The sequence below is a fragment of the Lathyrus oleraceus genome, chromosome 6 (assembly GCF_024323335.1).
Source record: "Lathyrus oleraceus cultivar Zhongwan6 chromosome 6, CAAS_Psat_ZW6_1.0, whole genome shotgun sequence".
Classification (NCBI taxonomy): Eukaryota; Viridiplantae; Streptophyta; class Magnoliopsida; order Fabales; family Fabaceae; genus Lathyrus; species Lathyrus oleraceus.
Window position 1 is genome coordinate 416,110,297 of NC_066584.1, and position 14,314 is coordinate 416,124,610.

Below are 14,314 nucleotides of genomic sequence, written 5' to 3' on the forward strand. Positions count from 1 at the left end.
ATGAATTTTATTGTTTTAGATAAACTGTATTTTTTTATGGAAATTGATTCTTGATATGAATAATTGTAGAGGATATATTTTTAAATTGGAGGAGGTTTGAGATGATTTGCAGAGAAAATTATGGTTATTTCATTATTTTGAATATTGCAATTGGTTGAACCATGAATACACTGTCTAATGTTCGGTAATTTTGAGTATTTTGATCCTGGTTTAGTCTCTTTTGAGAATTGAACCATGACCATTGAATGATCTACTATAGCTTTTATGTTTTGATATGTGAGCTAAAAGACACGCTAACTAGAATATTGGGTAACTAATGGATGTCATTTTGTTAATTCTGATGATGGTTATCCACGTGTTGGCATAATTTCAGATAACTTGAGTGGTAGTATTGATGAACCTTTGGAGGATGGGGATAGCGCTCTTCATTTGACCTCTTTGTACGGCCATTTTGGATGCGCACAGGTTTGTTATTTTGCTCCTTCAATTTTTTTCTCTTGTATTGTTTTGAAACACGTGAATTATTGATCTTGTATAATGAACGACAGCTTCTACTAGAAAGAGGAGCTGATTTGGAGGCTAAAGATGAGGATGGAGCAATTCCTTTACACGATGCGTGTGCAGGAGGTGGAATTAACTTGAAATCATGTTTTATACGTTGAAATCTCTTTGTATTTTTGGTTGAGATTTGTGATGTTGTTCTACTTTGAATGGCAATATCAGGGTTTTTGGAGATAGTCCAACTTCTACTTAACAGAGCTAATGACGCCGAGCATATAAAAAGGATGTTAGAATCAGTCGATTCTGAGGGTGATACTGTGAGTTTTTTTACCCTTCTTAAAATTTAAGTTTCTATTCATGAGGCTTAAGTCAATCCTACTAATAGTATAATCTACTATAAATATCTGTGTTTCTTTAGGATGGGGTGGGGGAGTCGAATGTCTAGAGATACTGGCTCAATCCCAATTCCTAGTCCTATTTCATCTTTGTTTACTTAATTTCTTCTGATTTGTTTGCCATATTTTGTCACCATTTTTGCAGCCTCTTCATCATGCTGCAAGAGGTAAGCATGCTGATGTAATTAGGTTGTTGCTTTCTAATGGTGCATCAGCCACAAAGGAAAACTTATATGGAAAGGTATATTTGTTGTTTTTAAATAACTATCCATTCCTTGCTCTTAAAGGAGTTTAATAACAATTAATTCCTTGCTTGTAATTTTTGGCAGACCCCTGCAGAGTTACCTGAACACGGCACAGATGCTAGGAGGCTGCTTGAAGCTGCTACTACTGCCATGGCAACCTAATAATAGGCATTAACATGGTGATTAGTACAAATATTTAGGTTAATTTTGATAAAGCTCAATGTTTGTTCATAAATTTGTGTAATTAATGTGTACATTTGTAGTATATGTTATGACTTGTAAATGTGTACATAAATTTGTATATATTTTGATACATTTAAGGCAAAATTGGTTTGAATTGGTATATATATATATTTGTTAGCCAAAAATTGGTAGAAAAAAGGCCAAAATGGCATATATAAAATGTGATAGTCTGTCAAAATCTGGTTGAAAACAGGTAGAAATTCTGGTTTATAAACCTGGAAAAAATGTGGTTTAAAACAAAAGCTTCAAAAATTTGCGTATACCTTAGACAGCGCTTTTGTAAAAAGCGCTGTCTAAGGGGGGGATTAGAAAGCGCTTTAGGCAAAAGCGCTGCCTAGGGGGGGGGGGGGGGCTTAGACAGCGCTTTTTGAAAAGTGCTGTCTAAGGTATACCTAAAAAAATTAAAATAGGAGGGGCTTAGACAGCGCTTTTGGCCAAAGCGCTGTCTAAGGGGGGGGGGGGGGGGGGGGGCTTAGACAGCGCTTTTAAGATTTAAAAAAGCGCTGTCTAAACCTTTAGCAGCGGAGGTTTAGACAGCGCTTTAAAAGCGCTGTCTAAGGTCTTGTTTGTTGTAGTGATCACTCACTTAGGATTTTCTTTTTAATTTTATTTCAATAGTAGCCATAGATATTTTTAGGATCAAAATGAGTTTAAAATGAGATGAAATAAAATCACAAATATGTTTTTAATAAAGCAAATAAAATTAACTCGATTACTTATTTATTTCTATTTATTTTTTCTTAATATTTTGAATTAAAAACAAAAAAAAAGAATAAAAATCAAACGCGAAAATACGCGAAAATATGAATTGAACGCATTAAAATAATATACGCGAAATAAAGTTCAGTAAAATATACAGTCGAAGATCAAATCCTTCAGTTAAAAATACTCTGATGAAAAGGCTCAGACTGATCAATAAAACAAACAGTTACATGGCCAAACCTGAAAAACTGTTCACTAATTTCACGCATGGTTAAGAAATTGATGCAACCGGTCTGTATGTAAAATCGAAAGAAACATGGAACTTCAAAGATATATAACTCTGATTTGAAAATGAGTATACTTATAGTGAATTGTCTAATGCTTTCAATGTCATATATGTTGATTCCATTAAAGTGCTTAGGAAAATTTCTCTCTAAAAAGAAATCATTGAAACTCTTGAACAAGAGATAAAGAATCTTAATTATGCTTTATATTGTTTAAAGGAAGCTCATACATCTCATATGAAAGAGCATTGTGTTGTTTCAGATACTTTAGCTGAAAAGATAGAAGTTATGGAATGTGTTGAATGTCTAATTTTAAAACTTTAAATTAAAACTCTAAGGGATAATTAACACATGATGCCACAATATCTAATACTTGTTCTAGTTCTTCAAGTGAAAGAGGGAAGGTTTTTAACAAAAACCCTCATGTCACTAAGAGAAATAGAAGGAGTGTTTCATCTGAAGCTATTTGCAATAATTGTGGAGGTAAGGGTCACATTAGGCCTCTTTATCATGTTAGGAACATTCAAGTTTCCAATGATAAAATGACATGGATTCCTAAATGTAACTCAACTAACCCCCAAGGATCCAACTAAAATTGGATATCTAGCTCTACCTATTGTTGTTTTATGCATGAGTGTCTAGGAATCTTTATGAATTCTCAAGACAGGTGAAGGAAGATGTTTCCAATCATATTTTTGATCGTATTGTATTATTTTTATTGCACTAGTGTTGTTACTTGCTAATGTTACTTGTGCAGAAAGTTTAGTCCTAGATCATCGTAATTGGTATGATCTTTTCACTCTCCTTTATCTTTGTGTAGTTGCACTTTACTTATCTTATTCACATTAATTTTTTGAATTAGAAGAGTTTATTTATGTTGCTTTTGATGATTCCTTACCCAAATGATAGGGAAAGGCATTTGTTCTGAGGATTAACTAAGGGAATAAATTAATTAAACAAAAAAATAATAGAAAAGCGCCATATATTAGGAAATTCATACAAAGGATATTACCACTCGGTTGAGAAAAGTAACCAAGGGATAATACAAATTTAAAAATAAAAAAAAGAAAAGAAAAGTAAAGACAATTGAAAATATTAATTTCATAAGTCAAAATAAATTTAAAAAAAAAGGAAAAGGAAAGGGAGGCAACTGTGAAATGGTAACGCTTGGTCCCTAAGGAATTTGAAAAAAATGTAATAATTTGGATTTGAAGTAAGGTCACTAGTAGATATATTCATTTGATTTTGGGGGAAAATGAGGGAATAGATTGTATATATATTTTTTAAAAATTCAATCATGGCGCTCCTAAAAAATATACTTCGGTGTTTGATTAGTCGAGGTGAAAACTTTGTCATAAAATGTATTATTTGTAGTAGTCTAGATTTAGCACTTTTACTTTTAAATTTTTTAAAATGAAGAATTTCTTATTTTTTATTATTATTTATAACGCTTAAATAGCCTCTTCGTTCCGATAAGTTAGCGTATTTTTGTTTTTAAGTCTCTAAACTATTTTTTCTTGGAAATAATTCTTGAATGTTAAAATTATTTTGGTTCTAGTCTCTATAGTAAAAATCCGAAGGAAAATTAACATGAAACATGCATATTTTAAATCCATAGGAAAGTTTGAAGCCTGCGGATTTTCCTACGGATTTTGTTTTCAAGGATTAAAACCAAAAATGTTTAACATTCAGGGATTATTTCCAAGAAAAAAATGGTTTAGGGGTCTAAAAACAAAAACACGCCAACTTACAGGGACAAAAAGACTATTTAAGCCTATATATAATTTATATATTGCCTCGGTTGGGACTTCTAACAAAGTGGAAATATCAACTATCTATTTAACAAGGCGCTTTTATCTTTTTTATTTATTTATTTTAAAATTATATATTCCCTTGGTTGAATTGTTTAATTGAGAGGAAATCTCTTTTGCATGTATTTCTCAGAACTAGACTTTAACTATTCATTTATTTTTCAACATTTATTTCATCTTTATTCTCTTGAGAAATTGAAAGATTTTTAAGAAAATATACCCATGACAATTTCATCTTCATCTTCTCCATCTAAATGCCCTAAATCTAAATCCATTTTTTATAATCGATTTTGAAACTTCATCTCCTCCAACACACATAAGTGTTCGAACATCACATCTCCAAACAAAGGTATGTTTCCCTGCTTCGAAAGCCATAACACCATTGAAGCACCAATGTAGCTTGAAACGTAGGAAAGCCAACAAAATATCAATAAAGTATTTTTCACCATTGTCGTATCTTATTTATTACGTATTGGGTACATAACTCAATTTGTCCATGCACGGTAACTTAGAAATATTAATTTTTGCTATGTGAATTGCTCATTTCTTATAAATCATGTTGAGGAAAGTTATTTTTTCTATTATAGATTCCGTTATTCTTATTATTTTGATAAAAATAGAAATATATTTTTTCTTTTTAGTATTGATGTTGACAAAAGTCCATATGTACCATGAGTTAAATAAAATAGGTTTTTCCTTATTAGTGTTGATTTTATTGATATTTTGTTAAGTAAACTATTTATGATGTTATGAAGTATATGGACCATGAACCTCACATTAGGTGTATTTGTTGAGGCTATTCTTAGGAAGTGTTTTAATGTTGTATTAAGTAAAATGGTTATGAGAATATACTTAAGAAGTGCTTTTAGGAAGTGTTGTTATTATGTTAAGTAAAATGTTTATTGTCTTTGTTGTTGTCATTTAAATAAAGATGGATGATTGAACCACCTCCTCTCATATAACCAACACCTCTTCTATAACCACCTCTACTAAACTAAAAGTACAAGAAATTTTAGAGGTACCACGATGATGGTCATGTTAACACAAGTCCACAACACCAGTGTTAGGATGTCAGACTATTTTTGTTTACAAAGTGGTAAGTGTTAATGGTAAAAATGCTACGAATTCAATAATTTCGTGGCATACTTGGTACAAGTAAAACAAATATTTTGTTATATGATTGGAGCCTGAATGATAGTGAACTAAAAACAATTATACATATCGATATGTGTAAGACCCCAATTTTGACCCTAAGATCCCTCATGCAATTTCATCATATGCATTAGCAATGAGATCATACCTTGGTATCCTCCTTACCCCTCTTTCATTGGGTTTGTTTTGGGAGAGATCACCAAGCATCATGTGATTGTATCTTATCATTTTACTAACCAAAATACCAAAAATATATCTTTGTATTTGCCTAACTCTTTTGTAGGTAGGGCATGATCACCATTGATCTATCAAGTTAATATCTAGGGTTTGAGACCCTCATGACAAAGAGCACAACCATTAATTGATCCAAGAATGGTTATGAGCATCATATATGAGTTCCATTAATCTCTACATGTCATATTGATCAAGTTTTCTTCAAGAGTTTGAGGGTGATTTGCCTTGGAAACCCTAGTTTGACTGGGTATCTTGAGTAACTTCTCCAACAAGCTATCTCACCAATTGATCAAATTTTTCAAGGGACGCTTCAAAATTCATCATATTATGCATATATGATCTACCATGAGCCAAGAAAGTCAAGAGAATTGAAGGTTAGCAAGTTGGTTGGGGGTGGTTGGCCAGATGAATTCATCTGATCAAAACTGGGTCTCCCTAGACCCTATCTCCTACAATTTTCACCATATAAAAATGATTCCAAGATAAACGTTACTATAAATGATATTCCAAACAACTTTCATGTTTAGACCTAGATCTAGTTTTGATTGGAAAATCATCTTCTATGTTGAAACATTATAGGTCATTTTGTCTAAACCCTAATTTGAAAGTCAACTTCCCAAGGCCATAACTTGCTCAATTTGTATGAGATGAAATATTTCCAAGTTTAAAAATCAAATTAAGTATGTCTACTTCAACTTTTATGTTTGGAGTGGAAGCAAATTCAACTTTTATGAGCATGTGATACGAGGATACATTATAGGTCATTTTTGACCTATACCATTGAACAAGTGATTTTTCCAAACTTCAAAAATGCATAACTCTATCATTATAAATCCAAATGACATGAAATTGGTGACCATTTTGAAGGTCTTTGAAAGATATACAACTTTTATGAAGACACGTTTCTCATTTGAAGTTCACATAAAAAGTTAAGTAACATGGAATATTGAGATATATGGCTTGACACTTAGAAATTTTTTCAACATGTTGAAAATTCCAAACTTCCACTTCAAAATTCACCATGATCCAAGCTCCAAATGAAAAGTGTTGAACATAAAACTTGTTCCCCTTGATCCAAGCTTTCCAAAGAACCCAAGTTCATGCATTTTGGATGAGGTTTGCTAGGGTTGCGCATGGCTTTAACAGAGCTGCATCATTGGAGGAAATCAAATGTACAAACTTCATTTCACATTGCCTTGCCAATCAAGCTTCATTCAGACTTCAACATGATTGATTTTGGACCTTAATGCATTACCTCATGGGTCTGTACATGCCCATGCACTTGTGCCATTCACATTTCTAAATTTAGACAAAATTTCAAGTGTGCAAATATCATTCCCTCATGTTATAAATACATGACCTCTGTGCTCAATTCAAACACCCCTTGCACGCCAACTTTGCCCCCCAATTCAAACCCTCTCATTCTAAAGTAAAATTGAGAATTTTCAATTTGAAAATTGAGTTTGAATCTAAACTGTTGGAGATTCAAAAACTCCAGGATCCAAAGCCTTGCACCCTTGCTAATCACTTCCTGAAAGCTTCTCAAGTGTGATCAGATCGTGTTTGAAGCAAGCAACATCAAGTTCTACACATCATTGAAGGTAATTTTCAGAAAACTTCATCTCTTCGATTCTCACTCAATTCTCATCAATTCTCTTGGATCTTTGGTTGTCTGAAGTCCTACCAATGTAGGCAAGAAGATTGAGTTGCTTAGAGGTTAAATCGAAGTAACTCAGTTGACACACCTTAAAATTCAACTCCTCATATCTTTCTATATTTGTGGAGTTAGTTAAAATTAAGGTGATATTCATGATCTACACCATTTTATCTTTCAGATCATGTCCTCTTTTGTCATTTATGATGTGGTGATGACTGAACCAGTCCGGCCAGGGTCATCGGAGAAGATGACCGACCTTTGGCTCCGGTGATGAGCTGGAAGTGTTCAGAGCCATTAGATGAGTTTGAAATGTCTTAATATCGTGCGTTGCTTTGAAATACCAAGCCTATGTCGCGTTGACTACAGTGCACCATGGAACGCGCGCGCTGATCCGCTTGATCTGCCACCTCAATAATGACGGAGATCAAGTGGTCCACGTTTTTTGATATTTTCTGATTTTTCTTTTATTCCTTTTATTTTCATTAATTCATATTGATTTAAATATTGATCTAAAAAATATGAGAGTTTCACCAAAAAATTTTAAATAATTTCCTCTTTCATATTTTGAATTAAAATTATTTTTTTGGATCAATATTAATATTTTCATGATTTAATTGATTTTGTGATTGTTTTTAATTATTTAAAAATACTTTAAAGTCATATTTAATTTAATGTATTATTTTAATATTTTTAATGGCCATTTCTTTGGTGTTTTGATGAGGTTTTAGGAATTTGACAAACCATATTTAATTTAATATACTATTTTAGTATTTTTAATTTGAATAAATGCCAAATAATTGTGTTGACCTATTGTGATGACTTGTATAAGTTTGACTCTTGTTGTTGGGCCTTAGTCAAAGTTGATTTGACTTTGTCAAGTTAATATCATTGGATTTAGAGAATTGATGGAATGTACATTCCTTTACTTCACTCTTCTTATTCTCATACTAATATGAGTGTTGGAGTGCTAACATTGCATGTTCCCTCACTCCACCACATCACAATTCTTGATCTGTCGTCACCACCGCTTCTCAACTCATTTTTGATTCCATAACATAACAATTCCATTTCACATTTTTGCAGAGAAATTGTTGAAATTTCTATTTTTTAACTATTCAAAATTTATATTTTTTTTATCTTTAAAATTTTACTAAGATTCTAATATGATGATTTTTCATATTTTATAAATGAACACGTATTAATTTTAAGTGCAAAAATATAAGTGCAAAAATATAAGAAATATCAAAATTGTTTGAATTTTAAATAAATATAATGCTTTTGTGAATCTCCATTAGATAAGTGTGAGAAAAAAAATTAAATTTATTTAATTTAATATTTTGGATAATTATTTTATTTTATTTTTTGGTAAAAAAAAATAAAGCAAATTTAAAAGAAAGAAATAAATTTTTCTTCTATGAATAAAGATATTTTAAAAGACCTTATTTAATTTTAATAATTTAATATTATTCTTTTTCACAATACTATATTACTTTTCTTTGACTGTGATAATATAATTTATAAAAAAAATTATAATATAAATTTATATATTTGTAAATTTTAAGTTTAATTTTTATAAATAAATTTTTAATTTTTTAGATATAAATTTTAAATTTTATAAATTAAAATTGATACAAAAAGAATTTTCTTGTTAAAAATTGTATTTGAATAACCATTTGTTATGACTTGTTCACCAAGTTGATAAGTTTAAAAAAATTATATTATATTATATTATTTATAAAATAAGTTATTTTATTTTATCTAGAAAGAGTAAATTCAATGATACATACAATTCTATCTAGAAAGAGTAAATTCAATGAAACATACAATTCAAAAAGTAGTCAAAGTATTTTAAAATTTTAGCAAATAAGAATAAGAAAAATTAATGAATATTTTGAAGAAGATGAAACTAACAACCATTTCTATGTTCTGGTTATACTCTTTACAATTTGACCCTTGTTTTTCAATATTTAAAAATTATCTTTTTTAAAAAAGGTACATTTCTGCTGATTTTTTTATTTTTGAAAATTTTCAAAAGATTTTTTTTACTATTTAAAGGGTGTTTGAGGAATATTTTTTATATTGATTTTGAGTTTGAGGTTGTGTTATGATGGAGAGAGGTCAGAGTAGTTCAAATTCTATTCCTCGTTTTCTTTTTGAAACTTATGAGATGTTTAATGATCTTTCAACTGATTACATTGTTTCATGGAGTTCTATCAATAAAAGTTTAATTGTTTGAAATCAACCTGATTTTTCAAAGAATTTATTGTCCAAATTCTTGAAGCATAATAACTTCGCGAGTTTCTTAACATCTATGTAAACAAATTTAATCTCCTTCATAGTTTTTATTGATTTTTTATTAACTTGATAGGTTATTTTGTTAATGTTGTTTGTTTAATTCCTTTTAATCACCACAATTAAAAAAAAATTGATTGATTGAAAGGATTGTGTTATGCTTTTTGATTTGATGAGGGCTCTGTAAACAAATTTCTCTATGGATAAATGAAAAGAATAGGAAAACTTTTGAAAAGTGCGCTTGACATCCTCATAAATTCTATAAAATATATTATAAAAGTATTTGCACTTATTTTATATTTTGTTACTGAAATGACTTATACATAAAATTATATGATAATATCTTGTGGTAAAAGCGCATGATTATGATTATCCAAACATGACATTTTTTGTTAAAATAGCTAATTTAGATTATCCTCGTAAGGAATTTTAATTGCTTAAATTGTGTTATAGTTTTTTTGTTTGATTAGGGATTTGAATTTGGGACAATGACTTCAACACACAATCTTTTGTTGTTGTGTAATTTAAACCATTTGATTTAAGATTAACTTTTCAAATAAATTGATTTTGCTTCTAATGTTTTTCCCGCAATAGAGATTCATATCCTTTTCTTAAGACTTTAGTATAATTAATCTTCATGAATTTGTTAACATATTTTAGGGTATGTCTGGATTAATTTATTTGGATTTATCTATCGCCACAAACACTAGCAAGATCATCAGGGATAACTTTTTAACTTATTTTCAGTAATGCTTATATGATAAATTATTATGCTATAAGCACTTAAGTTGCTTATCAAAATAAACTTTGCTCTTTTGTTGTAATTGTTGTTTGTTTTTTAATTTATTTGTCGAACTGTGTTATAGTTTTTGGTTTGACTAGGGCTTTAGAAAAGTTGATAAAGAACAATGAGAATTCGCAAATGAAGATTTTGTAAGATATCAACAGCATCTTATGAAGAATATCCACAGGCGCATCTAAGTTCATAGTCATTCGTGCTCATGGCCAACGGGTGTCGGTTGCTCTGTTAACATAATCTAAAAGTCGGAATTATAAAGATGAGATAAAAAAACTTAAAAATGACAAAGAACAACTTCTTATGGAATTTCAGATGCAAGAAAAGAAGTGGAAACAAAATCAACACTATGCTAGATTTAGTCGTTATTCCTGATCATGATCCCGTTGAAGTTAAACCATGTGTTATCTTTGTTCATGATCCTATTGTCCCAGAGCATGTTGTTATCACCATTCATGATTTTGTTGCACCTGAGCCAGCTATTATCACTTTTTCAGACTCTGTTGCACCGAAAGAACAACATGTCACAACAACTCTAATTACTACTGGACATAATATACTATATAGGAAAAAATACTTAGTGGAAAGTCCTGATTTGGATGAACCATAAAATGTTAAGAGTATTTTGTAAATTTTCTAATGTACGTTAGTTTTCTAATATAACTTAATATCTCATAACATAATTATCTAATTCAATTCGAAAGGTTATATATATATATATATATATATATATATATATATATAATATATATAATATATATATTATATATATATATATATATATATATATATATATATATGAATAATTTTCATTATTATAAAATTAATTTATATTCTAAATACAAACCTCACCGATACAATGTTAAGAATTATAATCAAAAATAGATTCTTCTATCATATTGTAGTTTTTAAATCACAATTATAATTTTAAATCTAATATCCAAAAATATTTATCAAATATATTTTGAAAAATTTTAAACAATTTATTTACTCAAATATTAAAATAACAAATCTAATTAATTTTTTCCCCAAAATAACTCGAGATGTGTTTAAATTTTAAGAGATCAAATATAAGATTCTTTTAAAATTATTTGAAATCTCAATCCAAAACTATTTAAAATAGGGTTACATGTAAGTAACAAATTTAGGGTTTATAGTTACACTTGAGAAACACAAGCAATCAAGCCTTCTCTTCTCTCTTAAGCTCATCTCACATCTTCAAATCAAATGGTATGTCCCTCCTCTTCAATGTTATTTTCTTTTTATTTATTTTTTGTTTAGAATCGGAATGAATACGACTTAATCATTATTTTGTTAATTATAATTGTCTTGGCGATGAAGGATTGTAGTGATAATGCTGGTCATAAAGGTGAAATTCAAGATGGCGAGGTTTTGAAATTGATGAACGATTTAAAGGCTATGAGAATTGATCCAGAAGATGAGTTTTTAAAAGTGATGAACGATTTTAAAGCTCTAAGAATTGATACAGGAGGTGCAGAAGTAATACCGGAGGTGGAGAAGCAGTTTAATGATATAAAGATGACACTCAACATGGTGTTTAAAAACTTTCAAGATTTCAAGTTGATACTCAACTCATTGTTGCTAGATGAACCTCAAGTCAAAATTCAAGAACAGTACCAAGAAATAGTTGACAAAATTGATATATTTGTGTCCAAGTATCAACTAGTTTTAGAAAAATTTGAGAAGAAGTATCACATGTATATGCTCAATAAATTATTACACATTAGTTAATTCAGCACATTTCTAAATATAGACAATAGTTAGTTTCTTTATCGTTAAGTTTCTATGAAAAGTTACGGTTAAGTGTTAGTAAGTGAGAAGTTATCATCTATGATCAACTATATTATAGTTAGGATAGTCTTTTATTCATCTATAAATACATTTTGTACTCTATTTTCACATCAATGAAGAATTTGTCACTTAACCATAATATCCTACTCAGAGTCTTCATGAAGAAGTTTTCTCTTCATACTTCTTCTTCTTTCATCTTTGGATCTTTATTTTTCATTCAATGATTCAGCTGCAATTGATTCATTCAACCACTGCAAGGTTGATGATTTGTGTGAATGATTCAGTTTGATGGTTTATGATTTCGTTTTTTCTTTTCCATTGTTGTTGTTCATTCAAGTGTTCATCTTGATGGTTTATGATTTCGTTTTTTCTTTTCCATTTTTGTTGTTCATTCAAGTGTTCATCTATTTTTTTTCATTCAATTGTTCATCTTTTTTGTGTTCAATTGTCACCTGGAAACGCAAATATGGTTCTCGTTGAACCTCAACTTGATTAAGTATATTGCGTTCACCAGCGATGACCCAAATACAGTCACGGTTACACCCAAGCTTGATGACACCAATTATGTTGGTTGGAACAGATCTATGAGAAGATTTCTTGATGCAAAGAACAAGCTTTCCATGGTTGACCATTCAGTAATTGTGCCAGATGATGATGATTTCAATATATCATCTTGGGAATGACGCAACCATCTAATACACTCTTGGATCATAAATTTCGTTTATGATTTTATTGATCAAACAATTTTATATCATGATAATGTAATTGAAGTATGGGATTACATGAAAGAAAGATTTTCAAAGTTGATAGTATTTGAGTTTCAACACATAGATCTCAACTCAATTCTCTAAAACAAGGTTCTAAAATAGTTCTTGAATATTTATTGTAACACCTCGTATAATATACATCTAGAAAATACATTATACACAATGTTAATTGGTACTGACACAACACAAGTGCCTAACGACATCATTATATATATATATATATATATATATATATATATTATATATATATTATAATATATATATTATATATATATAATATATATATATAATATATATATATAATATATATATATATAATATATATATGTCCAAAAGAAAATACAATTATGGTACATATACATGGGTTACTAATAAAAAAGCTAAGATCTATGTACAATATCCACATTGCACATAATCCACAACGGAAGATCACGATAACAAAAGTCTTTGAAACATAATCATACAAGCTCATCCTTACCTTTAACCTGCAAATAACCATCTGAAAAGCAACAATAATAATGGGGTGAGATGATAATCTCAGTGGGTTCCCTATCTTATGGGCCCACACGTATTTAAAGGGATCTCTTATTAATTCTTAACTTAAGTCATTTAACTTCATCCTACTTGTGTACACTTACACAATATAACAATGACTTAAGCATCTAAGAGAATTTATGCCTCGTATGGAAAACAGACAACATGAGTTCACAAAAACTCAAAGAATCACCATTCGGAAGCACAAAAGATTGTTCCCCGGCCGGACATACGTCTAGGGCAAGGCTCAGTTAACTCATGTTCATATGATTCGAATTTCTTGTTGATTCTGGTTCTCCATGGGACTCGAATCCACTTCAATAACTGTCACTTGTATGGGACTCAAACCACTTAGAGTATCTTTCATTGTATGGGACTCGAACCCACTTAGGCGTCCACCTCTCCTCCATGGATCCAATTTATAGTTAGGACTCAAACCCATTATGAGGCACAAATCATTGGTGCTACATCCATAATTCTACTTTACATAAGCATATCAATAGGGATATGCACGATCAAGGGTAATTTTCAAATACGTGACTAGTTCTCAACAACCACGACATGATTATTCTCATCAAACACCATGTAATCACATCACAATCACCGTGGGTTTATATCACAATTCCCATACGATTCTATCACAATCACAATATATTGTTGGTGTAAGCCCAAGATGCCAATACTTTTGGTACTTGTATCGAATTATTTATTCATAATAAAAAGGCTTTTTTCTTTATTGTGTTTGTTGAATAAAATCCCTAGAATAGCTAGTCCGTTTAATGTATCAAGTGTGACTTAATCATGAGATCCCATTAAACATAAGGAAAATATTCTTAAAGTATTTGTAGTCGAGCTTTGTTGTGAAGTGGGATAACATTAAAGCATTAAG

The 14,314-nt window shown here is 30.0% G+C and overlaps 1 protein-coding gene across 1 annotated transcript; it reads left to right on the forward strand.

Moving 5' to 3' along the window:
• The first annotated feature begins 245 nt into the window (after positions 1-245).
• On the forward strand, positions 246-1,354 carry LOC127095989 (uncharacterized). Its single transcript, XM_051034621.1, has 6 exons — positions 246-309; positions 374-465; positions 549-627; positions 724-818; positions 1,042-1,137; positions 1,226-1,354. Exons 1-6 carry the CDS (start codon positions 246-248, stop codon positions 1,301-1,303), a joined length of 504 nt encoding a protein of 167 aa, XP_050890578.1. The 3' UTR covers positions 1,304-1,354.
• Positions 1,355-14,314: the final 12,960 nt, after the last annotated feature.